Source organism: Heterodontus francisci, chromosome 19 (genome assembly GCF_036365525.1).
Source record: "Heterodontus francisci isolate sHetFra1 chromosome 19, sHetFra1.hap1, whole genome shotgun sequence".
Taxonomy (NCBI): domain Eukaryota; kingdom Metazoa; phylum Chordata; class Chondrichthyes; order Heterodontiformes; family Heterodontidae; genus Heterodontus; species Heterodontus francisci.
The window spans coordinates 90,363,816-90,391,415 of NC_090389.1; the positions used below are offsets into that span (position 1 = coordinate 90,363,816).

The 27,600-nt window shown below is 45.5% G+C and overlaps 1 protein-coding gene across 3 annotated transcripts in view; it reads left to right on the top strand.

Annotated features, from left to right (window-relative positions):
• lamb2l (laminin, beta 2-like) overlaps positions 1-27,600 on the top strand; it is a 321,168-nt gene that overhangs the window by 224,929 nt on the left and 68,639 nt on the right. For all 3 annotated transcript variants that reach the window (XM_068052201.1, XM_068052200.1, XM_068052202.1), the window contains exons 19-22: positions 10,655-10,847; positions 15,226-15,369; positions 16,978-17,209; positions 23,687-23,850. In XM_068052201.1, the coding sequence (XP_067908302.1) occupies positions 10,655-10,847; positions 15,226-15,369; positions 16,978-17,209; positions 23,687-23,850 (733 nt within the window). The remainder of the gene's footprint in view (positions 1-10,654; positions 10,848-15,225; positions 15,370-16,977; positions 17,210-23,686; positions 23,851-27,600) is intronic.

The following is a 27,600-nucleotide window of genomic DNA, read 5'->3' on the forward strand; positions in this document are numbered from 1 at the left end:
CCCTGTATCCTTTAATATCCCTCCCAGTCTAATCCCACTGTCCCATTCAATCGTTATCCTTTAATATCCCTCCCAGTCTAATCCCACTGTCCCATTCAATCGTTATCCTTTAATATCCCTCCCAGTCTAATCCCACTGTCCCATTCAATCGTTATCCTTTAATATCCCTCCCAGTCTAATCCCACTGTCCCATTCAATCCCTGAGTCCTTTAATATCCCTCCCAGTCTAATCCCATTGTCCCACTCAATCCCTGTATCCTTTAATATCCCTCCCAGTCTAATCCCACTGTCCCATTCAATCCCTGAGTCCTTTAATATCCCTCCCAGTCTAATCCCATTGTCCCACTCAATCCCTGTATCCTTTAATATCCCTCCCAGTCTGATCCCACTGTCCCATTCAATCCCTGTATCCTTTAATATCCCTCCCAGTCTAATCCCACTGTCCCATTCAATCGTTATCCTTTAATATCCCTCCCAGTCTAATCCCACAGTACCACTCAATCCCTGTATCCTTTAATATCCCTCCCAGTCTAATCCCATTGTCCCACTCAATCCCTGAGTCCTTTAATATCCCTCCCAGTCTAATCCCATTGTCCCACTCAATCCCTGTATCCTTTAATATCCCTCCCAGTCTAATCCCACTGTCCCATTCAATCTTGTATCCTTTAATATCCCTCCCAGTCTAATCCCACTGTCCCATTCAATCCCTGTATCCTTTAATTGGCCATTATAAATTGTCACTAGTATAGGTAGGTGGTAGGGAAACGTAGGGACAGGTGGGGATGTTTGGTAGGAATATGGGATTAGTGTAGGATTAGTATAAATGGGTGGTTGATGGTCGGCACAGACTCGGTGGGCCGAAGGGCCTGTTTCAGTGTTGTATCTCTAATCTAATCTAATCTAATCTAATATCCCTTGCAGTCTAATCCCACTGTCCCATTCAATCCCTGTATCCTTTAATATCCCTCCCAGTCTAATCCCACTGTCCCATTCAATCCCTGTATCCTTTAATATTGCTCCCAGACTAATCCCACTGTCCCATTCAATCCCTGTATCCTTTAATATTTCTCCCAGACTAATCCCACTGTCCCACTCAATCCCTGTATCCTTTAATATCCCTCCCAGTCTAATCCCATTGTCCCACTCAATCCCTGTATCCTTTAATATCCCTCCCAGTCTAATCCCACTGTCCCACTCAATCCCTGTATCCTTTAATATTCCTCCCAGTCTAATCCCACTGTCCCACTCAATCCCTGTATCCATTAATATCCCTCCCAGTCTAATCCCACTGTCCCATTCAATCCCTGTATCCTTTAATATCCCTCCCAGTCTAATCCCACTGTCCCACTCAATCCCTGTATCCTTTAATATCCCTCCCAGTCTAATCCCACTGTCCCACTCAATCCCTGTATCCTTTAATATCCCTCCCAGTCTAATCCCATTGTCCCATTCAATCCCTGTATCCTTTAATATCCCTCCCAGTCTAATCCCATTGTCCCACTCAATCCCTGTATCCTTTAATATCCCTCCCAGTCTAATCCCACTGTCCCATTCAATCCCTGTATTCTTTAATATCCCTCCCAGTCTAATCCCACTGTCCCATTCAATCCCTGAGTCCTTTAATATCCCTCCCAGTCTAATCCCACTGTCCCATTCAATCCCTGTATCCTTTAATATCGCTCCCAGTCTAATCCCACTGTCCCATTCAATCCCTGAGTCCTTTAATATCCCTCCCAGTCTAATCCCACTGTCCCATTCAATTCCTGTATCCTTTAATATCGCTCCCAGTCTAATCCCACTGTCCCATTCAATCCCTGAGTCCTTTAATATCCCTCCCAGTCTAATCCCACTGTCCCATTCAATCCCTGAGTCCTTTAATATCCCTCCCAGTCTAATCCCACTGTCCCATTCAATCCCTGTATTCTTTAATATCCCTCCCAGTCTAATCCCACTGTCCCATTCAATCCCTGAGTCCTTTAATATCCCTCCCAGTCTAATCCCACTGTCCCATTCAATCCCTGTATTCTTTAATATCCCTCCCAGTCTAATCCCACTGTCCCATTCAATCCCTGTATTCTTTAATATCCCTCCCAGTCTAATCCCACTGTCCCATTCAATCCCTGTATTCTTTAATATCCCTCCCAGTCTAATCCCACTGTCCCATTCAATCCCTGAGTCCTTTAATATCCCTCCCAGTCTAATCCCACTGTCCCATTCAATTCCTGTATCCTTTAATATCGCTCCCAGTCTAATCCCACTGTCCCATTCAATCCCTGAGTCCTTTAATATCCCTCCCAGTCTAATCCCACTGTCCCATTCAATTCCTGTATCCTTTAATATCGCTCCCAGTCTAATCCCACTGTCCCATTCAATCCCTGTATCCTTTAATATCGCTCCCAGTCTAATCCCACTGTCCCATTCAATCCCTGAGTCCTTTAATATCCCTCCCAGTCTAATCCCACTGTCCCATTCAATCCCTGAGTCCTTTAATATCCCTCCCAGTCTAATCCCACTGTCCCATTCAATCCCTGAGTCCTTTAATATCCCTCCCAGTCTAATCCCACTGTCCCATTCAATTCCTGTATCCTTTAATATCGCTCCCAGTCTAATCCCACTGTCCCATTCAATCCCTGTATCCTTTAATATCGCTCCCAGTCTAATCCCACTGTCCCATTCAATCCCTGAGTCCTTTAATATCCCTCCCAGTCTAATCCCACTGTCCCATTCAATCCCTGAGTCCTTTAATATCCCTCCCAGTCTAATCCCATTGTCCCACTCAATCCCTGTATCCTTTAATATCCCTCCCAGTCTGATCCCACTGTCCCATTCAATCCCTGTATCCTTTAATATCCCTCCCAGTCTAATCCCACTGTCCCATTCAATCGTTATCCTTTAATATCCCTCCCAGTCTAATCCCACAGTACCACTCAATCCCTGTATCCTTTAATATCCCTCCTAGTCTAATCCCATTGTCCCACTCAATCCCTGTATCCTGTAATATCTCTCCCAGTCTAATCCCACTGTCCCACTCAATCCCTGAGTCCTTTAATATCCCTCCCAGTCCAATCCCACTGTCCCACTCAATCCCTGTATCCTGTAATATCCCTCCCAGTCTAATCCCACTGTCCCACTCAATCCCTGAGTCCTTTAATATCCCTCCCAGTCTAATCCCACTGTCCCATTCAATCTTGTATCCTTTAATATCCCTCCCAGTCTAATCCCACTGTCCCACTCAATCCCTGAGTCCTTTAATATCCCTCCCAGTCTAATCCCATTGTCCCACTCAATCCCTGTATCCTTTAATATCCCTCCCAGTCTGATCCCACTGTCCCATTCAATCCCTGTATCCTTTAATATCCCTCCCAGTCTAATCCCACTGTCCCATTCAATCGTTATCCTTTAATATCCCTCCCAGTCTAATCCCACTGTCCCATTCAATCGTTATCCTTTAATATCCCTCCCAGTCTAATCCCACTGTCCCATTCAATCGTTATCCTTTAATATCCCTCCCAGTCTAATCCCACTGTCCCATTCAATCCCTGAGTCCTTTAATATCCCTCCCAGTCTAATCCCATTGTCCCACTCAATCCCTGTATCCTTTAATATCCCTCCCAGTCTAATCCCACTGTCCCATTCAATCCCTGAGTCCTTTAATATCCCTCCCAGTCTAATCCCATTGTCCCACTCAATCCCTGTATCCTTTAATATCCCTCCCAGTCTGATCCCACTGTCCCATTCAATCCCTGTATCCTTTAATATCCCTCCCAGTCTAATCCCACTGTCCCATTCAATCGTTATCCTTTAATATCCCTCCCAGTCTAATCCCACAGTACCACTCAATCCCTGTATCCTTTAATATCCCTCCCAGTCTAATCCCATTGTCCCACTCAATCCCTGAGTCCTTTAATATCCCTCCCAGTCTAATCCCATTGTCCCACTCAATCCCTGTATCCTTTAATATCCCTCCCAGTCTAATCCCACTGTCCCATTCAATCTTGTATCCTTTAATATCCCTCCCAGTCTAATCCCACTGTCCCATTCAATCCCTGTATCCTTTAATTGGCCATTATAAATTGTCACTAGTATAGGTAGGTGGTAGGGAAACGTAGGGACAGGTGGGGATGTTTGGTAGGAATATGGGATTAGTGTAGGATTAGTATAAATGGGTGGTTGATGGTCGGCACAGACTCGGTGGGCCGAAGGGCCTGTTTCAGTGTTGTATCTCTAATCTAATCTAATCTAATCTAATATCCCTTGCAGTCTAATCCCACTGTCCCATTCAATCCCTGTATCCTTTAATATCCCTCCCAGTCTAATCCCACTGTCCCATTCAATCCCTGTATCCTTTAATATTGCTCCCAGACTAATCCCACTGTCCCATTCAATCCCTGTATCCTTTAATATTTCTCCCAGACTAATCCCACTGTCCCACTCAATCCCTGTATCCTTTAATATCCCTCCCAGTCTAATCCCATTGTCCCACTCAATCCCTGTATCCTTTAATATCCCTCCCAGTCTAATCCCACTGTCCCACTCAATCCCTGTATCCTTTAATATTCCTCCCAGTCTAATCCCACTGTCCCACTCAATCCCTGTATCCATTAATATCCCTCCCAGTCTAATCCCACTGTCCCATTCAATCCCTGTATCCTTTAATATCCCTCCCAGTCTAATCCCACTGTCCCACTCAATCCCTGTATCCTTTAATATCCCTCCCAGTCTAATCCCACTGTCCCACTCAATCCCTGTATCCTTTAATATCCCTCCCAGTCTAATCCCATTGTCCCATTCAATCCCTGTATCCTTTAATATCCCTCCCAGTCTAATCCCATTGTCCCACTCAATCCCTGTATCCTTTAATATCCCTCCCAGTCTAATCCCACTGTCCCACTCAATCCCTGTATCCTTTAATATTCCACCCAGTCTAATCCCACTGTCCCACTCAATCCCTGTATCCTTTAATATCCCTCCCAGTCTAATCCCACTGTCCCATTCAATCCCTGAGTCCTTTAATATCCCTCCCAGTCTAATCCCACTGTCCCACTCAATCCCTGTATCCTTTAATATTCCTCCCAGTCTAATCCCACTGTCCCACTCAATCCCTGTATCCTTTAATATCCCTCCCAGTCTAATCCCACTGTCCCATTCAATCCCTGTATCCTTTAATATCCCTCCCAGTCTAATCCCACTGTCCCACTCAATCCCTGTATCCTTTAATATCCCTCCCAGTCTAATCCCACTGTCCCACTCAATCCCTGTATCCTTTAATATCCCTCCCAGTCTAATCCCATTGTCCCATTCAATCCCTGTATCCTTTAATATCCCTCCCAGTCTAATCCCATTGTCCCACTCAATCCCTGTATCCTTTAATATCCCTCCCAGTCTAATCCCACTGTCCCACTCAATCCCTGTATCCTTTAATATTCCTCCCAGTCTAATCCCACTGTCCCACTCAATCCCTGTATCCTTTAATATCCCTCCCAGTCTAATCCCACTGTCCCATTCAATCCCTGAGTCCTTTAATATCCCTCCCAGTCTAATCCCATTGTCCCACTCAATCCCTGTATCCTTTAATATCCCTCCCAGTCTAATCCCACTGTCCCATTCAATCCCTGAGTCCTTTAATATCCCTCCCAGTCTAATCCCATTGTCCCACTCAATCCCTGTATCCTTTAATATCCCTCCCAGTCTAATCCCACTGTCCCATTCAATCCCTGAGTCCTTTAATATCCCTCCCAGTCTAATCCCATTGTCCCATTCAATCCCTGTATCCTTTAATATTCCTCCCAGTCTAATCCCACTGTCCCATTCAATCCCTGAGTCCTTTAATATCCCTCCTAGTCTAATCTCACTGTCCCATTCAATCCCTGTATCCTTTAATATCCCTCCCAGTCTAATCCCACTGTCCCATTCAATCCCTGTATCCTTTAATATCCCTCCCAGTCTAATCCCACTGTCCCATTCAATCCCTGTATCCTTTAATATCCCTCCCAGTCTAATCCCACTGTCCCATTCAATCCCTGAGTCCTTTAATATCCCTCCCAGTCTAATCCCATTGTCCCATTCAATCCCTGTATCCTTTAATATCCCTCCCAGTCTAATCCCACTGTCCCATTCAATCCCTGAGTCCTTTAATATCCCTCCCAGTCTAATCCCATTGTCCCATTCAATCCCTGTATCCTTTAATATCCCTCCCAGTCTAATCCCACTGTCCCATTCAATCCCTGAGTCCTTTAATATCCCTCCTAGTCTAATCCCACTGTCCCATTCAATCCCTGTATCCTTTAATATCCCTCCCAGTCTAATCCCACTGTCCCATTCAATCCCTGAGTCCTTTAATATCCCTCCCAGTCTAATCCCACTGTCCCATTCAATCCCTGAGTCCTTTAATATCCCTCCTAGTCTAATCCCACTGTGCCATTCAATCCCTGTATCCTTTAATATTCCTCCCAGTCTAATCCCACTGTCCCATTCAATCCCTGTATCCTTTAATATCCCTCCCAGTCTAATCCCACTGTCCCATTCAATCCCTGAGTCCTTTAATATCCCTCCCAGTCTAATCCCACTGTCCCATTCAATCCCTGTATCCTTTAATATTCCTCCCAGTCTAATCCCACTGTCCCATTCAATCCCTGTATCCTTTAATATTCCTCCCAGTCTAATCCCACTGTCCCATTCAATCCCTGTATCCTTTAATATCCCTCCCAGTCTAATCCCATTGTCCCACTCAATCCCTGTATCCTTTAATATTCCTCCCAGTCTAATCCCACTGTCCCATTCAATCCCTGTATCCTTTAATATCCCTCCCAGTCTAATCCCATTGTCCCACTCAATCCCTGTATCCTTTAATATTCCTCCCAGTCTAATGCCATTGTCCCACTCAATCCCTGTATCCTTTAATATCCCTCCCAGTCTAATCCCACTGTCCCATTCAATCCCTGTATCCTTTAATATTCCTCCCAGTCTAATCCCACTGTCCCATTCAATCCCTGTATCCTTTAATATCCCTCCCAGTCTGATCCCACTGTCCCATTCAATCCCTGTATCCTTTAATATCCCTCCCAGTCTAATCCCACTGTCCCACTCAATCCCTGTATCCTTTAATATTCCTCCCAGTCTAATCCCACTGTCCCATTCAATCCCTGTATCCTTTAATATCCCTCCCAGTCTGATCCCACTGTCCCATTCAATCCCTGTATCCTTTAATATCCCTCCCAGTCTAATCCCACTGTCCCATTCAATCCCTGTATCCTTTAATATCCCTCCCAGTCTAATCCCACTGTCCCATTCAATCCCTGTATCCTTTAATATCCCTCCCAGTCTAATCCCATTGTCCCATTCAATCCCTGTATCCTTTAATATTCCTCCCAGTCTAATCCCACTGTCCCATTCAATCCCTGTATCCTTTAATATCCCTCCCAGTCTAATCCCATTGTCCCATTCAATCCCTGTATCCTTTAATATCCCTCCCAGTCTGATCCCACTGTCCCACTCAATCCCTGAGTCCTTTAATATCCCTCCCAGTCTAATCCCACTGTCCCATTCAATCCCTGTATCCTTTAATATTGCTCCCAGACTAATCCCACTGTCCCATTCAATCCCTGTATCCTTTAATATTGCTCCCAGACTAATCCCACTGTCCCATTCAATCCCTGTATCCTTTAATATCCCTCCCAGTCTAATCCCATTGTCCCACTCAATCCCTGTATCCTTTAATATCCCTCCCAGTCTCATCCCATTGTCCCACTCAATCCCTGTATCCTTTAATATCCCTCCCAGTCTAATCCCACTGTCCCATTCAATCTTGTATCCTTTAATATCCAGTCTAATCCCACTGTAAATCCCTCTATCCTTTAATATCCCTCCCAGTCTAATCCCACTGTCCCACTCAATCCCTGTGTCCTTTAATATCCCTCCCAGTCTAATCCCACTGTCCCACTCAATCCCTGTATCCTTTAATATCCCTTGCAGTCTATTCCCACTGTCCCATTCAATCCCTGTATCCCTTAATATCCCTCCCAGTCTAATCCCACTGTCCCACTCAATCCCTGTGTCCTTTAATATCCCTCCCAGTCTAATCCCACTGTCCCATTCAATCCCTGTATCCTTTAATTGGCCATTATAAATTGTCACTAGTATAGGTAGGTGGTAGGGAAATGTAGGGACAGGTGGGGATGTTTGGTAGGAATATGGGATTAGTGTAGGATTAGTATAAATGGGTGGTTGATGGTCGGCACAGACTCGGTGGGCCGAAGGGCCTGTTTCAGTGCTGTATCTCTAATCTAATCTAATCTAATCTAATATCCCTTGCAGTCTAATCCCACTGTCCCATTCAATCCCTGTATCCTTTAATATCCCTCCCAGTCTAATCCCACTGTCCCATTCAATCCCTGTATCCTTTAATATTTCTCCCAGACTAATCCCACTGTCCCATTCAATCCCTGTATCCTTTAATATTGCTCCCAGACTAATCCCACTGTCCCACTCAATCCCTGTATCCTTTAATATCCCTCCCAGTCTAATCCCATTGTCCCACTCAATCCCTGTATCCTTTAATATCCCTCCCAGTCTAATCCCACTGTCCCACTCAATCCCTGTATCCTTTAATATCCCTCCCAGTCTAATCCCACTGTCCCACTCAATCCCTGTATCCTTTAATATCCCTCCCAGTCTAATCCCACTGTCCCACTCAATCCCTGTATCCTTTAATATCCCTCCCAGTCTAATCCCACTGTCCCACTCAATCCCTGTATCCTTTAATATCCCTCCCAGTCTAATCCCACTGTCCCACTCAATCCCTGTATCCTTTAATATCCCTCCCAGTCTAATCCCACTGTCCCATTCAATCCCTGTATTCTTTAATATCCCTCCCAGACTAATCCCACTGTCCCATTCAATCCCAGTATCCTTTAATATCCCTCCCAGACTAATCCCACTGTCCCATTCAATCCCTGTATCCTTTAATATCCCTCCCAGACTAATCCCACTGTCCCATTCAATCCCTGTATACTTTAATATCCCTCCCAGTCTAATCCCACTGTCCCATTCAATCCCTGTATCCTTTAATATCCCTCCCAGACTAATCCCACTGTCCCATTCAATCCCTGTATCCTTTAATATCCCTCCCAGACTAATCCCACTGTCCCATTCAATCCTGTATCCTTTAATATCCCTTGCAGTCTAATTCCACTCTCCAGCAAACTACCGATGCCACTTTAATATAGTACCTTTAATATAGTGCTTATCCTGTAGATAGAGTAGACAGGAAGGACCTGTTTCCCCTCGCGGAGAAGTCAATTACCAGTGGGCACAGATTTAAGGTGATTGGTAGAAGGATTAGAGGGGACATGAGGACAAACCTTTTCACCCAGAGGGTGGTGGGTGTCTGGAATTCGCTGCCAGGATCGGTGGTGGAGGCAGAAACCCTCAACTCATTTAAAAGGTACCTGGACATACAGCTGAAGTGCTGTAACCTGCAAGGCTATGGACCAGGTGCTGGAAAGTGGGATTAGATTGGGCGGCAGGTTTTTTCAACAGGCGCAGACTAGATGGGCTGAATGGCCTCTTTCTGTGCCATAACTTTTCTATGGTTCTATGATACTCCAGTAAGAATGGAAGGCTATTAGTTTGTGTTAGCTTCGGTTCAGTGGTTAGCACACTCACCCCTGAATTGGGTGGTAACAGGTTAAGGATGCCACTCCTGTGATTTGAGCATATAATGTGGGCTGACCTTCCAGTGCTGCACTGTTGGAGATGCTGGTTTGGATGAGATGTTAAACTGAAGCCCTGTCTGGCATAAAAGATCCCACGGCAATTGGTGGAATTTACATTCAATTAGTAAAAAAATCTGGAATTGAAAGCCAGTCTCAGTTATGGTGCCATGATACTATCTTCTTCTTCTTTGGCCTCCTTGTCTCGAGAGACAATGGGTAAGCTCCTGGAGGTGGTCAGTGGATTGTGAAAACTATCATTGATTGTTATAAAAACCCATCTGGTTCACTAATGTCCTTTAGAGAAGGAAATCTGCCGTCCTTACCTGGTCTGGCCTACGTGTGACTCCAGACCCACAGCAATGTGGTTGACTCTTAACTGCCCTCTGCAGTGGCCGAGCAAGCTTCTCAGTTCAAGGGCAATTAGGGATGGGCAACAAATGCTGGCCTTGCCTGCGACGCCCACATCCCATGAAAAAAAAAGCAGAGGAGCTCCCTTGCAGTGTCCTGAGGCCAATATTTATCACTCAACCAATCACTAAAACAGATTACCTGGTCAATATCACATTGATGCTTATGGGAGCTTGCTGTGCACAAAGTGGCTGGCGTGCCTTGCACATTAATAACAGTGACTACACTTTAGAAAGTACTTCATTACCTGTGAAACTGAGGTTGTGGAAGGGTATGTGTAAATGCAAGTTCTTTTTAAATTGGTAATTTTGTTGTCAACATGCTGTGGCATTGTTACGTATTGTCTGTGTTGTTTTTGTGATCAATGGGCTTTGCTTCAATGCCTAACCAGAGAGAGCAGCTTTAAACCAATTGTGCAGTGAATGGAGTCAGTGTAAAGAAATTTGATGCTTTGCGTGTTGTTTAGAGGGTAAATTAACAGATTTTACTGACTCCCACCAGACTTGGTGTTAAAGGTTTCCCTTTCCTTGCAGCTGGTTCTGTTGCCCAAGTACTCTGAGCTGCCAGGATTTGTTGGCACAGATCCGGTTGCAGTCCATCACCGTGAGGAGATGGTTCGGTACATGTGTCTGGACTCCTTCATGATGGCCAGCATGCCAATGTTGGCGGAAATGTGCGTCAGACTGATCTGCAGCATCTCGGCTATTATGCACGACGGGGCCTTACGTAAGTGTGACAGTTTCGAGTGAAATAGATGTGTGAAATTAGTGCAAACCCATCTTCTTTCTCAATCCTGATTCTTGCTTGAATTTCACCTCCGTGTTTTATTATGAGGAGAGGGGGAAGTTTTTCTAAATGACTTAGTTCACCTTAATCTAACGCATCAGCCTTGGCTCAGTGGGTAGCTTCTTGCCTCCGAGTCAGAAGGTCTTGGGTTTGAGCCCCACTCCAGAGAGTTGAACCCACATTGCAGGCTGAAACTCCCAGTGCAGTATTGAGAGAGCTCTGCACAGTTGGAGGTGCTGTCTTTTGTATGAAACGATAAACCGAGGCCCCATCTGCCCTCACAGATGGTCATATAAGATCACACAGGCACTTTTTGAAGAAGAGCAGGGGAGTTCTCCCCCACCGTGACCTGGGGCCAATATTTATCCCTCCGCCAACATCACTAAAACAGATTATCTGATCATTATCACATTGCTGTTTGCACGAGCTTGCTGTGCGCAAATTGGCTGCCACATTTCCTACATTGCAACAGTGACTACACTTGAAATTGTATTTAATTGGCTGCAAAGTGCTTTGGGATGTCCTGAGGTCTAGAAAGGCGTTATCGAAATTCAAGTTCTTTCTTGCTCTCCATTCTGGGCACAGGGAGTTGGCATTTTGTCATGCTGTCTGATCTGTTGCTGCTCTGAGCTGTACATCTCAGCTCCAAGAATCTCCAAGAGTTGTTATTCCATTGTGGTGAGGTGCTGAGCTGTGTGGATTCTCTCTGGTGGACAGGAAATGTCCTAATCTTTGCCCTGGTACTGACTTGGTCTCTCAGGGCTCAGTGAGTTCAACTCCTTTTCCGTTGACGGAAAGTCTTCCCAGTCCCACTAGGAATTCAACTGTTCATGATGGGACTGAGTGGGGGAATTCCTCAATCCTTGTACTGAAAAGTACAGCAATTGCTCATGGAACACTAACCTATAAGACAAGAACAAAATACTGTGGATGCTGGAAATCTGAAATAAAGACAGAATTGCTAAAAATACTCAGTAGATCTGGTATCTACAGATGCTGCCAGACCTGTCGAGTATTTCCAGCATTTTCTGTCTTCATTCCACCCTGTACGGCCCAGATAATGTACTCCAGAGGAACAGGAGGAGGCCATTCAGCCCCACGAGTCTGTTCTGCCACTTGGTTAGATCCTAGCTGATCTGTACCCCAACCCCATTTACCAGCCTTTGCTCCAAATTCCTCAATACATTTACCCAGAAAAGATCTCAGTCTTTACATTTACAATTGACCTCCAGCATCAACAGCTTTTTGGGGGAGAGAGTTCCAGATTTCCACTCCGCTTTCTGTGAAGAAGTGCTTCCTGACATCAACCCTGAACGGCCTGGCTCTAATTTTAAGGTTGTGCCCCCTTGTTTTGGACTCCCCCCACCAGAGGAAATAGTTTCCCTGTCTCTACCCAATCGAATCTTTTTTACATTCAGAATCCACATTATTGGAAACTAACGGCCTGAAATCTACTCTGGAATGCCAGGAACCTGCAGAGTCCATCTTTTCAAAGTACATCCGGCCTGTGTGTGACTCCACAACCACGGTGCCCATTCGGAATGGGATCCGTATTGACCTCTCCTCCTATTGGCTCTCCCCTTCTCAAAGGGCCAACACTTCCTCATTACCAAACCTCTTAAAAATAAACAATGGCAGCAGTTTAAGGACAGCCAGCGGCTGGGGTACGTGACCAGTTATCAGGAGACGAAGCTGAACCAATTCCTCCACCTTGCCCCAATGCAGGGACATTACACCAATAGGGAGGGCCGGAGGGGTTATTATAGTCTTACCCAGTGTTTGGGAAGCGGGTGAGTTCAGGTTTACACCTGGCAGGTTGGGTTAAAATTATCCTCCTTTGGATTCTGTGTCTGCCATCTTACTGGCTTGTGTGTCTATTCCCTGGGGAAACTCTCTGATCCAAGGAGGGGCCCCAGAGAAAAATATGTGCCATAGATTGGGAGTCTCACCCAATCAAAGAACTACTGCAACTAACAAATGTACGAAGAGTGAGGAAGGAAGTCAAGGGGAATCAGCCAGCAGGAAAAGTGGACATTGGGTTAGGGTGAGGAACCAAGAGATATTTGGATGAACATAAGAACATAAAAAATAGGAGCAGGAGTCAGCCATTCGGCCCCTCAATGCTGCCCCGCCATTCAATAAGATCATGGCTGATCTGTCCCAGGCCTCAACCCCTCTTTTGGGCCTGCACCGCATATCCCTCGACTCCCCGAGATTTCAAAAATCTATCCACCTCCTCCTTAAATACATTTAGTGATCTAGCCTCCACAACTCTCTGAGGTAGAGAACTCCAGACATTCACTACCCTCTGAGAGAAGCAATTCCTTGGCATCTCAGTTTTAAATGAGTGCCCCCTTATTCTGTAACTATGTCCCCTAGTTCAAGATTCCCCCACTAGTGGAAACATCTTCTCAACATTTACCCTGTCAAGCCCCCTCAGAACCTTGTACGTTTCAATGAGATCACCTCTCATTCTTCTAAACTCTAATGAATAAAGGCCTAACCTGTTTAGCCGTTCTTGATAGGTCAACCCCTTTATCCCAGGAATCAGCCTAGTGAATCTCTTTTGAACTGCTTCCAATGTCAGTATATCCTTTCTTAAACACAGGGACCAAAACTGTACACAGTACTCCAGGTGCGGCCTCACCAACACCCTGTACAGTTGTAACAAGACTTCCCTATTTTTAAACTCCAACCCTCGAGCAATAAAGGCCAAAATTCCATTTGTCCTCTTAACTACTTGCTCCACCTGCATGCTAACTTTTTGTGTTTCATGCACAAGAACACCCAGATCCCTCTGTGCTGCACTTTTTTGGAGTCTCTCTCCATTTAAATAATAGTCTGTCTTTTGATTCTTCCTACCAAAGTGCATGACATAGATGTTACTAGATTGAGGAGAGATTAATAACATGTGGGTACAGTAACATAGTGGTAATCTTACTGGACCAGTGATCCAAAGGCATGGACTGATGATCTGGCAACATGAGTTCAAATCCCACCATGGTTGCTGGCGAATATAAATTCAGTTAAATAAATCTGGAATAAAAAGCTAGGCTCGGTAATAGAGTCATAGAGTTATACAGCACAGAAACAGGCCCTTCGGCCCATCGTGTCTGTGCCGGCCATCAAGCACCTAACTATTCTAGTCCCATTTTCCAGCACTTGGCCCGTAGCCTTGTATGCTTTGGTACTTTTCTAAATACTTCTTAAATGTTGTGAGGGTTCCTGCCACACCACCTCTTCAGGCAGTGCGTTCCAGATTCCAACCACCCTCTGGGTGAAATTTTTTTTCCTCAAAACCCCTCTAAACCTCCTGCCCATTACCTTAAATCTATGCCCTCTGGTTATTGACCCCTCCGCTAAGGGAAAAATTCTCTTCCTATCTAACCTATCAATGCCCCTCATAATTTTGTACACCTCGATCATGCCCCCCTCATCTTTCTCTGTTCTAAAGAAAACAACCCTAGCCTTTTCAGTCTCTCTTCATAGCTGAAATGCTCCAGTCCAGGCAACATCCTGGTGAATCTCCTCTGCACCCTCTCCAGTGCAATCACATCCTTCCTATAGTGTGGTGCCCAGAACTGTACACAGTACTCCAGCTGTGGCCTAACTAGCATTTTATACAGCTCCATCATAACCTCCCTGCTCTTATATTCTATGCCTCGGCTAATAAAGGCAAGTATCCCATATGCCTTCCTAACCACCTTATCTACCTGTGCTGCTGCCTTCAGTGATCTATGAACAGGTACACCTCTGACCCTCTGTACTTCCTAGGGTCCTACCATCCATTGTATATTCCCTTGCCTTGTTAGTCCTCCCAAAATGCATCACCTCACACTTCTCAGGATTAAACTCCATCTGCCACTGCTCCACCCATCTTACCAGCCCATCTATGTTGTCCTGTAATCTAAGGCTTTTCTCCTCATGGTGACCATGAAACCATTATCAATTGTTGTGAAAACCCATCTGGTTCACTAATGTCCTTTAGGGAAGGAAATCTGCTGTCCTTACCTGGTCTGGCTTACATATCACTCCAGACCCACAGCAATGCGGTTGATTTTTAACTGCCTCTGAAATGACCTAGCAAGACACTCGGTTGTATTCAAGAAGGCAGCTCACCAGCACCTTCTCAATGGCAATTAGGTATGGCCAATGAATGATGGCCTTGCCAGCGAAGCTCACATCCTGTAAATGAATGAAAAAAGTGTGAAAGCTTGTTGTGTGTAATGGACCTTCCTTGTTCTGGAAAATTCCTGATGTTGGCTGTTGACAGTATTTTGTTGCTGATGTATCTGTTCTCTTATTTTGGACTCTCCAGCTTGCCAGTGTGACCCACAGGGTTCCATCAGCTCAGTGTGTGAGAAGATTGGAGGACAATGTCAATGTAAGAGTAATGTGATTGGTCAACGCTGTGACCAATGTGCTCCGGGCTACTACGGCTTTGGGCCCAATGGCTGCTCTCGTAAGTTTTATTTTTTGTGTTTTTACTCTGTTAAAGGCACTATATAAATGCACATTGTTGTTGATTAGATGAAGATCTCTGAGCAGAGATCAAGGAGTGACTGTGGGTAGAATCCTATGCTCTCACCACCATCCTGCCTTCATCGAAATTTAATCCGGGTCAGGAAGGCCTAAGAACGGCCTACCCACCCCGCCTCCAACTGAGGCCCTTAACAAGGTAATTAACCTCCAACTAAGGGCCTCATCCTGCCGCAGCCGCAATTAGCCATGCGGCGGGCGGCCCTGTCACCGCACGGGAAGCCTGGCGAAAAAGCTGTGTGACTGCTTCCAACTCCAGGGCGGTGGGGGTTAGGGGGGGGCCTCGTTCATAGATACTTACTGTCTGAATGAGGGACCTGGCATCAGGAAGGGGTGACCTGTTGAGGGCACACCCTTGCCCTTACTGCCGACGTTCCCCTCCCCTGCGACCTCCACCCCGCGAGACTCCTCTCACCATGTCCTACATTAAGGCTGGTTCCAGCACCACTCCGGGGCCTCTGGTGGGTGCTCCTCCAGCAGCAGTCACCACCTCTGATTGGCCGACAGCTCTGCAAGGACAGGACTTCTGGCAATGGAGTCCTTGATCCTGTGGAAGACCCACCGCTGTCCACTTTAGTGTCTGATTGGCACTAAATCCTGCGGCCTTCTGGAAAAGAGGCGACACAGGGATCTCGGCATCGGTTTCACCGACATCAGGACCCCTGCTGCCAGCATAAAATTCCCCCCTGTATCTGCAGCTCGCGGAATAAGAACCCGTGGTGATTATATCAGGTTTGTGTTCATAGAATGGGGTAAAATGTTTGAAAAGCGTATATAATCCAAGTCTTTAAAATGTTGAGGGGGCAGTGTGTATCCATGATGTCGATGACAGTACAATATTTGACAGGAACTGTGGTATGATGGATCAATAACAGAGAACTGAGTTCAGTTCACATCATGGGCTGATTGACAATTTAAATTCCGTTTTAAAGTTCTCACAGTAAAAAGCTGGGATCAGTAAAAGTGACCATGAAGCTGTTGGATTGTTGGAAAAACCCAACTGGTTCACCAGTATCTCTTTAGGGAAGGAGATCGGCTGTCCTGACGTGGTCTGGCCTATATGTGACTCCAGTCCCCACACCAACATGATTGACTCTTAACTGCCCTCTGAAGCAAGTGCCAATCAAACCAGTGGTTCAAGAAGGCTCACCATCACCTTCTCAGGGTAACTAGGGATTGCCCACATCCCTAGAATGAATAAAAAAGAATGATGTGACACAGAGTTAAAATAATCAGCTTCAAGTGAGGAAGTAAATTACTTTTCTTGAGTGAGCAGAGTCATGGGATAGGGGAGAGTGGACATGGGCTGTAGGGTGGGGATGAAATGAGTGGGTAGAGTCCAGGATGAGGGAGAGTGTACCTGGCATGTATAAGGAATAAGTTACTGGATTATAATGTGTAATTCAGCTCTTGTATGCTATTTGATCCAAGTTGTTGTAATTATCCATTTACAAGAGGCTGAGGAGGGCTGCAGTTGCCTGAATGGTCTATTGATGAAGGTTTACTGACATTCTTGCCTTCCCTCCCACAGCTTGTAGCTGCAGCCCTGAAGGATCGATCCACAGCATGTGTGACCAGACCAGTGGTCAATGTCAGTGCCGATCAGGGGCAAGTGGTCGCCAGTGCAACCAGTGTTACCCACAGCACTGGGGCTTCCCAAACTGCCAACCATGCCAATGCAATGGACACTCGGAGGAGTGCGACACCCAAACAGGGGCGTGTCTGAGCTGTAGGGACAACACATTTGGACACAACTGCGAGAGGTCAGTCGCCTACACCAAGGCTGGGTACAGATTTTCTTCTTGATGTTGACACTTTAGTTTTCAGAACACTGAAACATTGAGGAACAGGAACAATGCATTGGGGCCTCAAAAGCCTGTCTCTCTTCAATGGATCGGAAATTCAGCCAGTCACAATCCAATGTCACAGTGGGGCTTGAACATAGGAACATTTCCCTTTCTGTCATTTGTGTTTAGAAATCTCTCAATCTCTGCTTTAAACATACTCAATGACTGAGCTTCCACAGCCCTCTGGGGTGGAGAATTCCAAAGATTCACAACCTTCTGAGTAAAAACATTTCTCCTCATCTCTGTCCTAAGTGGCTTCCCCCTTATTTTGAAATTGTGTCCCCTGGTTCTAGACCCCCCAACCAGGGGGAAACATCATAGCTGCATCTACCCTGTCCATCCCTTTAAGTATTTTCTAGGTTTCAATGTGATCACCTCTCATTCTTCGAAACTCTAGAGAATACAGGCCCAGTTTCCCCAATCTCTCTTCATAGGACAGTCCCACCATCCCGGGAACAAGTCTGGTGAACCTTCGTTGCACTCCCTCAATGGCAATAATATCCTTCCTAAGGTAAGGGGACCAAAACTGCACACAGTACTGCAGGTGGGGTCTAACTAAGATTCTATACAATTGAAGCAAGACTTCACTACTCCTGTACTCAAATCCTCTTGTGATAAAGGCTAACATACCATTAGCCTTCTTAATTGCTTGCTGCACCTGCATGTTAGCTTTCAGTGACTTATTGACAAGGACACCCAGGTCCCTTTGTACATCTACACTTTCTAATCTCTTACCATTTAAGAAATACTCTGCACATTTATTCCTCTTACCAAAGTGGATAACCTCACATTTTTCCACATTATATTCCATCTGCCATGTTGTTTCCCACTCAGTAGGTCTGTCCAAATCCCCTTGAAGCCACGTGGCGTCTTCCTCACAACGCACATTCCCACCTAGTTATGTGTCATCCGTGAACTTGGAAATATTGGCCAGAATTTTACACTGCCTCAGCTTGTCGGATGGTGGCGTGGGGGCGGCATAACATTGAGCGGGAGGCTCCGGGAGGCCTAACCGCCCAATTCCGCCTCCGACCAAGTTTACGGAGGTCAGGCAGGGGTGCGGGGGGTGAGAAGCGGCCCGCCCACCCGAGGCCAATCAAGACCCTTAAGTGGCCACATAAGGGCCCTCGCCCACCTCCACAGGTATTTTACCCGTGGCAAGCGGGTGTGCCGGGGACGTGAAAGGCCGCCCAGCTATAGCTGCCAGGGTGCCCAATTGAGGGCCGCCCCCACCTCCCAACCCAACCCCGGGATCCAAGTCGCCCCCCTCCCCCCAAACGACCACCCTAGCCTCACCAGGGCACGACCAATTCCCCTGATGAGGCAACCCAAACTTGCCTTCAGTCCCGGCTCCTTGGTATCCTCCTCAGTCGGCTGGGCTGCAGTCCCAGCAGTGGCCACCGCTCCCGGTGGTGCTGCTGTAAGAGTTGCCGGCCCGCTGATTGGCCGGCAGCTCACTGAGGCGGGACCTCCTCCCTCAAGTGGGTGGAAGTCCCTCCTCGAGCCAATTAAAGCCTGGGGATCTGTAAAATACGGGACGGATCCCCAGGCTGGGCGGGAGCGGGTTCGGCACCAACATTTACGTCGGACTCCAGCTCCCGTCCGCCCAGCGTAAAATTCCAGCCATTACATTTGGTCACCACATCCAAATCCTACAAAATACTTAAAGGGATAGACAGGATAGATGCAGCTAAGATGTTTTCCCTGGTTGGGGGGTCTAGAACCAGGGGACACAATTTCAAAATAAGGGAGAAGCCACTTAGGACGGAGATGAGGAGAAATTTCTTTGTGAATCTTTGGAATTCTCTACTCCAGAGGGCTGTGGAAGCTCAGTCATTGAGTATGTCACCCATTCCCTCTGCCTGCATGCTTCTAACCTGCGGTGTGACACCTCCCTAAACGTGCTATCCACGTAGTCCTCTGCCTCACGAATGCACGACAGTGACTTAGTAACACCTAACACAGGTGTTAGATCTCTGATTTGCATAAGCAATGGTCCAGACATCTGTTTCAAGTGAGCAACTTAGGTGACTACAGGTCTTCCTAGACAATAACGAGTGCACACAGTGCTGATGCAGATTAAACACTTGCAAGGCCACATCATCTATTGGGTCCTGCAGTGTCCATTAATTATCCAGAAAATGGGAATTGTGCCATTGCAATTTCAATCCTGGCTAATGGTCAGGGATCTCACTTCCAAAGACCCCCTCTTCATAATGAAATTCTGATAACTTCTCCCTTCAATAAAATCAACATCACTAAAAAGCAATTTAACTGATCATTATCACATTGCTATTTGTGGAATCTTGCTGTGCACAAATTGGCCGCTACCTTTCTGTGAGGGGTTCAAAACCATCAAGAATTGGGCTCGGGTAACAAAAGGCCACAAATTGAAGGTCATCAGTAGAATATGAAAAGGAATAGAAAGACTTGCATTTATATAGCACCTTTCACAACCTCAGGACATTCCAAAGCACTTTACAGCCAATGACGTACTTTTTAAGTAACAAAAACAGAAAATGCTAGATATACCCAGGAGGTCTGGCAGCATCTGTGGAGAGAGAAACAGAGTTAGCGTTGCTCTCCAGAGACGTTGCCAGACCTCCCATGTATTTCCAGCACTTTCTGTTTTAATTTCGGATTTCCAGCATCGGCAGATTTTGCTTAAGTAATTTTAAGTGCAGTAACTGCCGTAATGTAGGAAACATGGCAGCCAATTTGCACACAGCAAGATCCCACAAACAGCAATGTGCTAATGACCAGATCATCTGTTTTTTTAGTGATGTTGTTTGAGGTTTAGATATTGGCCCAGGACACTGGGGAGAATATACAAACATACAAACGAACATATGAATCAGCAGCAGGAGTAGGCCACTCGGCCCTTCGAGCCTTCTCCGCCGTTCAATAAGTTCATGGCTGAACTGATTACTCCACATTTCCACCTACCCCCCCCCCCCCGCCCATCACCTTTCACCCCCTTGCTTATCAAGAATCTATCTACCTCTGCCTTAAAAATATTCAGACACTGCTTCCACTGCCTTTTGAGGAAGAGAGTTCCAAAGACTCACGACCCTCTGAGAGAAATAATTTCTCCTCATCTCTGTCTTAAATGGGCGACCCCTTAATTTTAAACAGTGACCCCTAGTTCTAGATTCCCCCACAAGGGGAAACATCTTTTCCACATCCACCCTGTCAAGACCCCTCAGGATCTTATATATTTCAATCAAGTCACCTCTTACTCTTCTAAACTCCAGCGGATACAAGCCTAGCCTGTCCAATCGTTCCTCGTAAGACAACCCACCCATTCCAGGTATTAGTCTAGTAAACCTTCTCTGTACTGCCTCCAATGCATTTACATCCTTCCTTAAATAAGGAGACCAATACTGTACACAGTACTCCAGATGTGGTTTCACCATTGCCCTGTATAGCTGAAGCATAACCTCCCTACTTTTGTATTCAATTCCCCTCACAATAAACGATAACATTCTATTAGCTTTCCTAATTACTTTCTGTACCTGCGTACTAACCTTTTGTGATTCATGCACTAGGACACCCAGATCCCTCTGCATCTCAGAGCTCTGCAATCTCTCACCATTTAGATAATATGCTTCTTTTTTTATTCTTCCTGCCAAAGTGGACAATTTCCCACTTTCCCACATTATACTCCATTTGCCAGGTCTTTGCCCACTCACTTAACCTATCTGTATCCATTTGTAGCCCTCTTATGTCCTCTTCACAAGTTACTTTCCTACCTATCTTTGTGTCATCAGCAAATTTAGCAACCATATCTTCAGTCCCTTCATCTAAGTTATTTATATAAATTGTAAAAAGTTGAGGCCCCAGCACAGATCCCTGTGGCAAACCACTCGTTACATCTTGCCAACCAGAAAATGACCCATTTATGCCTACTCTCTATTTCCTGTTAGCTAGCCAATCTTCTATCCATGCTAATATGTTACCCCCTACACCATAAACTTTTATTTTCTGCAATAACCTTTGATGTGGCACCTTATCAAATGCATTCTGGAAATCTAAGTACAATACATCCACCAGTTCCCCTTTATCCACAGCACATATAACTCCCTCAAAGAACTCCAATAAATTGGTTAAACATGATTTCCCTTTCACAAAACCATGTTGACTCTGCCTGATTACCTCAAATTTTTCTAAATGCCCTGCTATAACGTCTTTAATAATAGCTTCTAACATTTTCCCTAAGACAGATGTTAAGCTAACTGGCCTGTAGTTTCTTGCTTTCTGTCTCCCTCCCTTTTTGAATAAATTAGTTACATTCGCTATTTTCCAATCTAACGGAACTAAAGGCCTGCTGGGGAATATAATTTAAACCCGACCTGGGCCCAACCCGACCACATCTAACCCGAACCTGACCCAGGCCCAAGTCCTTTGGTTTTTCCCCACGCCTGACCCGACCTGACCCGACCCAACTCGACTACCGGAAATTAATGACACTTACTCTTACTTCCCTTTCCCTCCCTGACCAAAAGGCAGCAGTGCCACTGTGTCCGACCTGGCCCGACCCAACCATAGCCCGAATGCCGGACCCAGAAGAGTGACCCGACCTGACCCGAACCCAAAACATGTTGTCGGGTCCCGTCGGGTTCGGGTCAGGTAGCCATGCTCTAAACGGAACTTTCCCCGAATGTAGGGAATTTTGGAAAATTAAAACCAACACATCAACTATCTCACTGGCCACTTCTTTTAACACCCTAGGATGAAGTCCATCAGGACCCGGGGACTTGTCAGCCCGCAGCTCCAACAATTTGTTCAGTACCTCTTCCCTGGTGATTGTAATTTTCTTGAGTTCCTCCCTCCCTTCCATTTCCTGATTTACAGCTAATACTGGGATGTTACTTGTATCCTCAATAGTGAAGACCGATGCAAAATATCTGTTCAGTTCATCTGCCATCTCCTTATTATCCATTATTAATTCCCTAGACTCACTTTCTATAGGATCAATGGTTACTTTGTTAACTCTTTTCTTTTTAAATATCTATAGAAACTCTTACTATCTGTCTTTATATTTCTAGCTAGCTTTCTCTCGTACTCTAATTTTACCTTCCTGATCAATCTTTTAGTCATTCTTTGCTGTTTTATATATTCTGTCCAATCTTTTGACCTGTCTCCCATCTTTGTGCAATTATAGACTTTTTCTTTAAGTTTGATACTATCTTTAACTGTTTTAGTTAACTACGGATGGCGGTTCCCACCCTTGGAATTTTTCTTACTCATTGAAATGTATCTATTCTGTGTATTCTGAAATATCCCCTTAAATGTCTGCCACTGCATCTCTATTGACCTATTCCTTAACTTAATTTGCCAGTTCACTTTAGCTAGCTCTGCTTTCATGCCCTCATAATTGCCCTTATTTAAGTTTAAAATACTAGTCTTGGACCCACTCTTCTCTCCCTCAAACTGAATGTAAAATTCAATCATATTATGATCGCTGCTACGTCGGGGCACCTTGACTATGAGCTCATTAATTAATCCTATCTCGTTGCACAATACCAGGTTTAGTCTAGCCTGCTCTCTGTTTGGCTCCAGAACGTATTGTTCCAAGAAATTATCCCGAAAACATTCTATGTACTCCTCATCTAGGCTAACTCTGCCCATCTGATTTTTCCAGACTCTGTGTAGGTTAAAATCCCCCATAATTATTACTGTAGCTTTCTGACAAGCTGCCATAACTTCTTTCTTTATACCCCGTTCTACAGTGTGGTTAATCTTAGGTGGCCTGACCACTCCCATAAGTGACTTCTTGCTTTTATGATTTCTCATCTCTACCCAAACTGCTTCTACATCCTCACCTTCTCTGGTTTGAAATAGTGCCGTTGGATCTTTTACATCCACCTGAGAGAGCAAACAGGCAAAACTAGACACAGTACTCTACGTGTTGTAATGTTGTAGCATTATCCCTGTGTGAGATTCACTGCAAATTGTGATGACAATTTTCAGCTCATAAACAGTTTTCAGTTTATTACATTGCATTTGCCTAGTGTGAAGCAACCAACCAATTTAAGTGTTTCATCTTTATGCTGTTTCTGGTTCACAGATGTTGGAAAGAATCATATTTTAATCTTGGAAAAGGCTGGAGTCAGGCTTGTTTATTGCAGCAGCATGCTTTGTACTGTCGAACTGGATTCTTGTGTTACATATAACATAACTCCCCAGTGCAGCCTTGAATGTGGCCCCCTACTGGAGCACTTACACATAACAACTAGTTCCTAGCTAATTCGTTCCTCACACTTTACAGATAGTATAACAATATATACATATATAACAGTAAGTAATTTCAAAATAGCCTGAAGTGGTTGTGGTCTTTCCAGCACCTATTTTTTGATGAAAGCTTTTATGTTAACATGTGACTTCACACAGATGTTCTGATGGTTACTATGGAGACCCAGTTCTGGGGTCTGGAGAGCAGTGCCGTCCCTGTCCATGTCCAGATTATCCGGGAGGTGACCACTACCATGGAGTCTCGTGTCACGCTGACCTCAACTCAAATCAAATTGTGTGTTACTGTAAAACGGGTTACAGAGGTAAGTTAAACTCTCATTCTCACATTTCTCCCATGGTAATGGAAGGGTAACTGGAATAAGAACCACAGGCACCAAGAGGAGAAAGAAACTTCAGGCAGTGAATTGTTGTGATCTGGAATGTGCTGTCTGAAAAGGCGGTGGAAGCAGATTCAATAGTAACTTTCAAAAGGGAATGGGATAAATACTTGATGGGGAAAATAGCAGGGGGAATGGGACCAATTGGATAGCTCTTTCAAAGAGCTGGCACATGTACACTGGGCCAAATGGAGTCTTTCTGTGCTATAAGATTCTATGAATGTTAAGCAGCAAGCAATTAACCCAATAGTGTGTTTAACCATATAATCCAAGCAGTGGAATACAAGTCCGAGGAGATAGTGGTACAGGGCTCTGGTCAGACCACTGTGAGTACTGAGGATTCATAGAGTCATACAATCATAGAAACTTATAACACAGAAGGAGGCCATTTAGCCCCTTGTGCCTGTGCTGGCTCTTTGAAAGAGCAGCTGTGCTTAGTCCCACATCCCCCCGTTTTATGTCCAGAACACAGTAATTTCCTCATCCTCCAGCACCTGTCCAACTGCCTTTTAAAATTATTGATGGAATCAGCTTCCACCACCGAGTCAGGTCGAGCATTCCAGATCCTGACAACCATCTAAGTGAAAACATTACTCCTCGTCTCCCCTCCAATGGTTTTGAATCCATGGCCTCTGTTAATTGACCCACTCTCCAGAGGGAATAGTTTTTCTCTATCTACTCTGTCAAAACCTCTCTATCTTGAAAACCTCTATTCGGTCACCTCTTAACATTCTCTGTTCCAAGGAGAACAATCCGAGCTTTTCCAAACTCTCCACCTAACAGAAGTCCCTCATTCCCAGTAACATCCTGGTAAACTTCCTCTGTACCCTTTCTAAGGCCTTTACATCTTTCTTAATGTCCAGAATTGTCCACAATACTCCAGCTGAGGCCTAACCCCAGTGATTTCGAAAGTTCAAGTGTAATCTCTTTGCTTTTATTTCTGTTTGCCTTGCTCTGCCACCTTTAATGATTTGTGTAAGGGCACCAAGGTCTCACTGCACACCTACAATTTTCAAAATCATGCTATTTATAGTACATTGTCTTTCCATATTAGTCCTCCAAAAGTACAACAATTCACACTTCTCTGCATTGAACTCCATCTTCCCGTGTCACCATCCTGAAGCCTATAACTGTCCTCATCATTATCCATTACGTTGGCCAAGTTTCATATCATCTGCAAACTTTATAATGCTTCTCCCTACACCAGGTTAAGTAGGGAGGGTATTGAAAAGCTGGAGGTGATGCAGTGAGGAGCTAAAGAAGCAAATGGATGTTGCAGTGTTAAAGTCAGGATAACATGGGCTGAATGGGCCTCCTCATCCGTAATTCTCCTGTGATTTTGGAACTTTTTTTTTATCACTGTTGAAGCTTTTCTGGAGCAGTCTGGAAGCTGCAGCATCAAATTCAGGCACTGTATCTCCACATCTGTCTGGACCTTTCTGTGAAGAACTAGAATGGTGAACTCCAGCGCTCTCTAGTGGCGTTGTCTGGAAATGTGAAATTTAAATCCAGGCTCCTGGGTGAAACCCGTACAGAGTGACTCATCATTCCTCACATTGCTTTCCTAAAGTCAACCACTGTCTGATTGACTGTTGTTGTTTTTCAAAATCCCAGGCAAAATATATAAGATACTCGATGCCAAACAAGAAAATAATGTTGGATGCATTCGGCACTGCCCATGGATTGTTTGTGCTGTGGACGGGTAGAGTTATGAGGGAATGCCTGTATCGCAGGACCCTGATTCTGTAAAACAGGTGTTCACTGGTCACCCTGTCAAAGCCAGATTGGCTCAGGATATTCCTCAGACTTTCTCTCCTCCCTGGGAGCACCACCCCCACCCCCCCACCCCAATTCTCCCTGACCCTCGCAGAAACTGCTGACCCTCACCGACCCTCACTGACCCTCATGACCCTCGCTGATGATCTGTGACCCTTGCTGACTCTCCCTGACCTTTGCTGACTCTCCCTGAACCTCCCAGACTCTCCCTGTTCTTTGTTGACCCTCTCTGACCTTTGCTGACCCTTGTTGACCCTTGCTGACCAGCGTTGGCCCTCGCTGACTTGACCTTGGCTGTTGAGCATTCACTGCCAGATGGACAGAGGCCTAGGACTCGTGTCCGTCATTTGTTCAGTCTCTGCCTTCATGTTGGTTTTGTGTTTCGTTAGTGCTAGTGTTTTTCCAGCTTGTGTTACTAACTCAGATTGGAAGTTTTATCACTTGACCTTCTGCTTCTAACTACCCCACCCCCTCACTCCCACCGTTGGCCACCAACATGTCATCTATGTGAGACTTCCCCCATTGCTCCAACCCCACGGACAATCAGAAAGTGCACCCACTCTTTTTACCCATTTGGATGATTTCTGACTGTCAGTGAAACTGCCTTTTTCTCATCTTGGGTACTTTTATTTCTCATAACCAAGTTTTTGAAGAATCATGTTTTAAAAACACAATTCTTTGATGTCTGGATCATTTTTCTCCCAAGTTTTTTGCTCACAGTCAGTATCCTGGAGACTAACTTTTCATTTCTGGAGACTCCAGGGCAATCCTGGAGAGTTGGCAACCCCTATTCCCAACAGCCAGTTTTGGTGAATCTATTTTCCAGGCTGTGCCCAGCTGGTTCAAGATTCACACTTTGCGTGAATACCGACAAAATCCATGGAAAAAACACACTTTCCTGTCTGCCCTCCATTGCCCCAGTGCATCAAATTGAAAATCCTTGTGCCCATTTGCAATTCCCTCCTGCTGTCTTGTGGTGCACCCTCCAACCCTACATCCTTTCCTGATACTCAACCCCATGTGTCCGTTGCTCTGCTCCGCCAGTGACAAAATCATCAGACAGTCTGGGACTTTCCATCGACCTCTTGCACCCTTCTCATCCCTTCTTCAAAAGCTCATACAACAAAGGAAAGATCTTGCATTTATATAGAAACGTTCACAACCTCAGATTTCGCTTTACAACCGATCAAGTGTAGTTGCTGTTGAAATGTAGGAAGCCACAACAGCCATTTTTGCACATGCAAGATCCCAAAACACCAACAAGCTAAATGGCCAGATATTCTGTTTTTGTGGGAGACTAATGTTGCTCGGACATTTCCTCTGCCATGGGTAGACGGGGCCTCAGTTTAACATCTCATCCTGAAGTGTCAGCCTGCTGAAGTCTCTGGAGCGGGGACTTGAACCCACAACCTTCTGACTCAGAGGTGAGAGAGAGAGCTACCCACTGAGCCAAGGCTAGCAGTGAGCAACTATGCTTTGCTGGCTCGGCCAACATTTATTGCCCATTCCTAATTGCCCTTGAGAAGGTGGTGGTGAGCTGCCTTCTTGAACCACTGCAGTCCATGTGGGGTAGGTACACCCACAGTGCTGTTAGGAAGGGAGTTCCAGGATTTTGACCCAGCGACAGTGAAGGAACGGCGATATAGTTCCAAGTCAGGATGGTGTGTGGCTTGGAGGGGAACTTGCAGGTGGTGATGTTCCCATGTATTTGCTGCCCTTGTCCTTCTAGTTCGTAGAGGTCACGGATTTGGAAGGTGCTGTCTAAGGAGCCTTGGTGCATTGCTGCAGTGCATCTTGTAGATGGTACACACTGCTGCCACTGTGCGTCGGTGGTGGAGGGAGTGAATGTTTGTCTCTCTCACTCTCTGTTTATCCAAATTCGTATTGAGAAAATGTTTT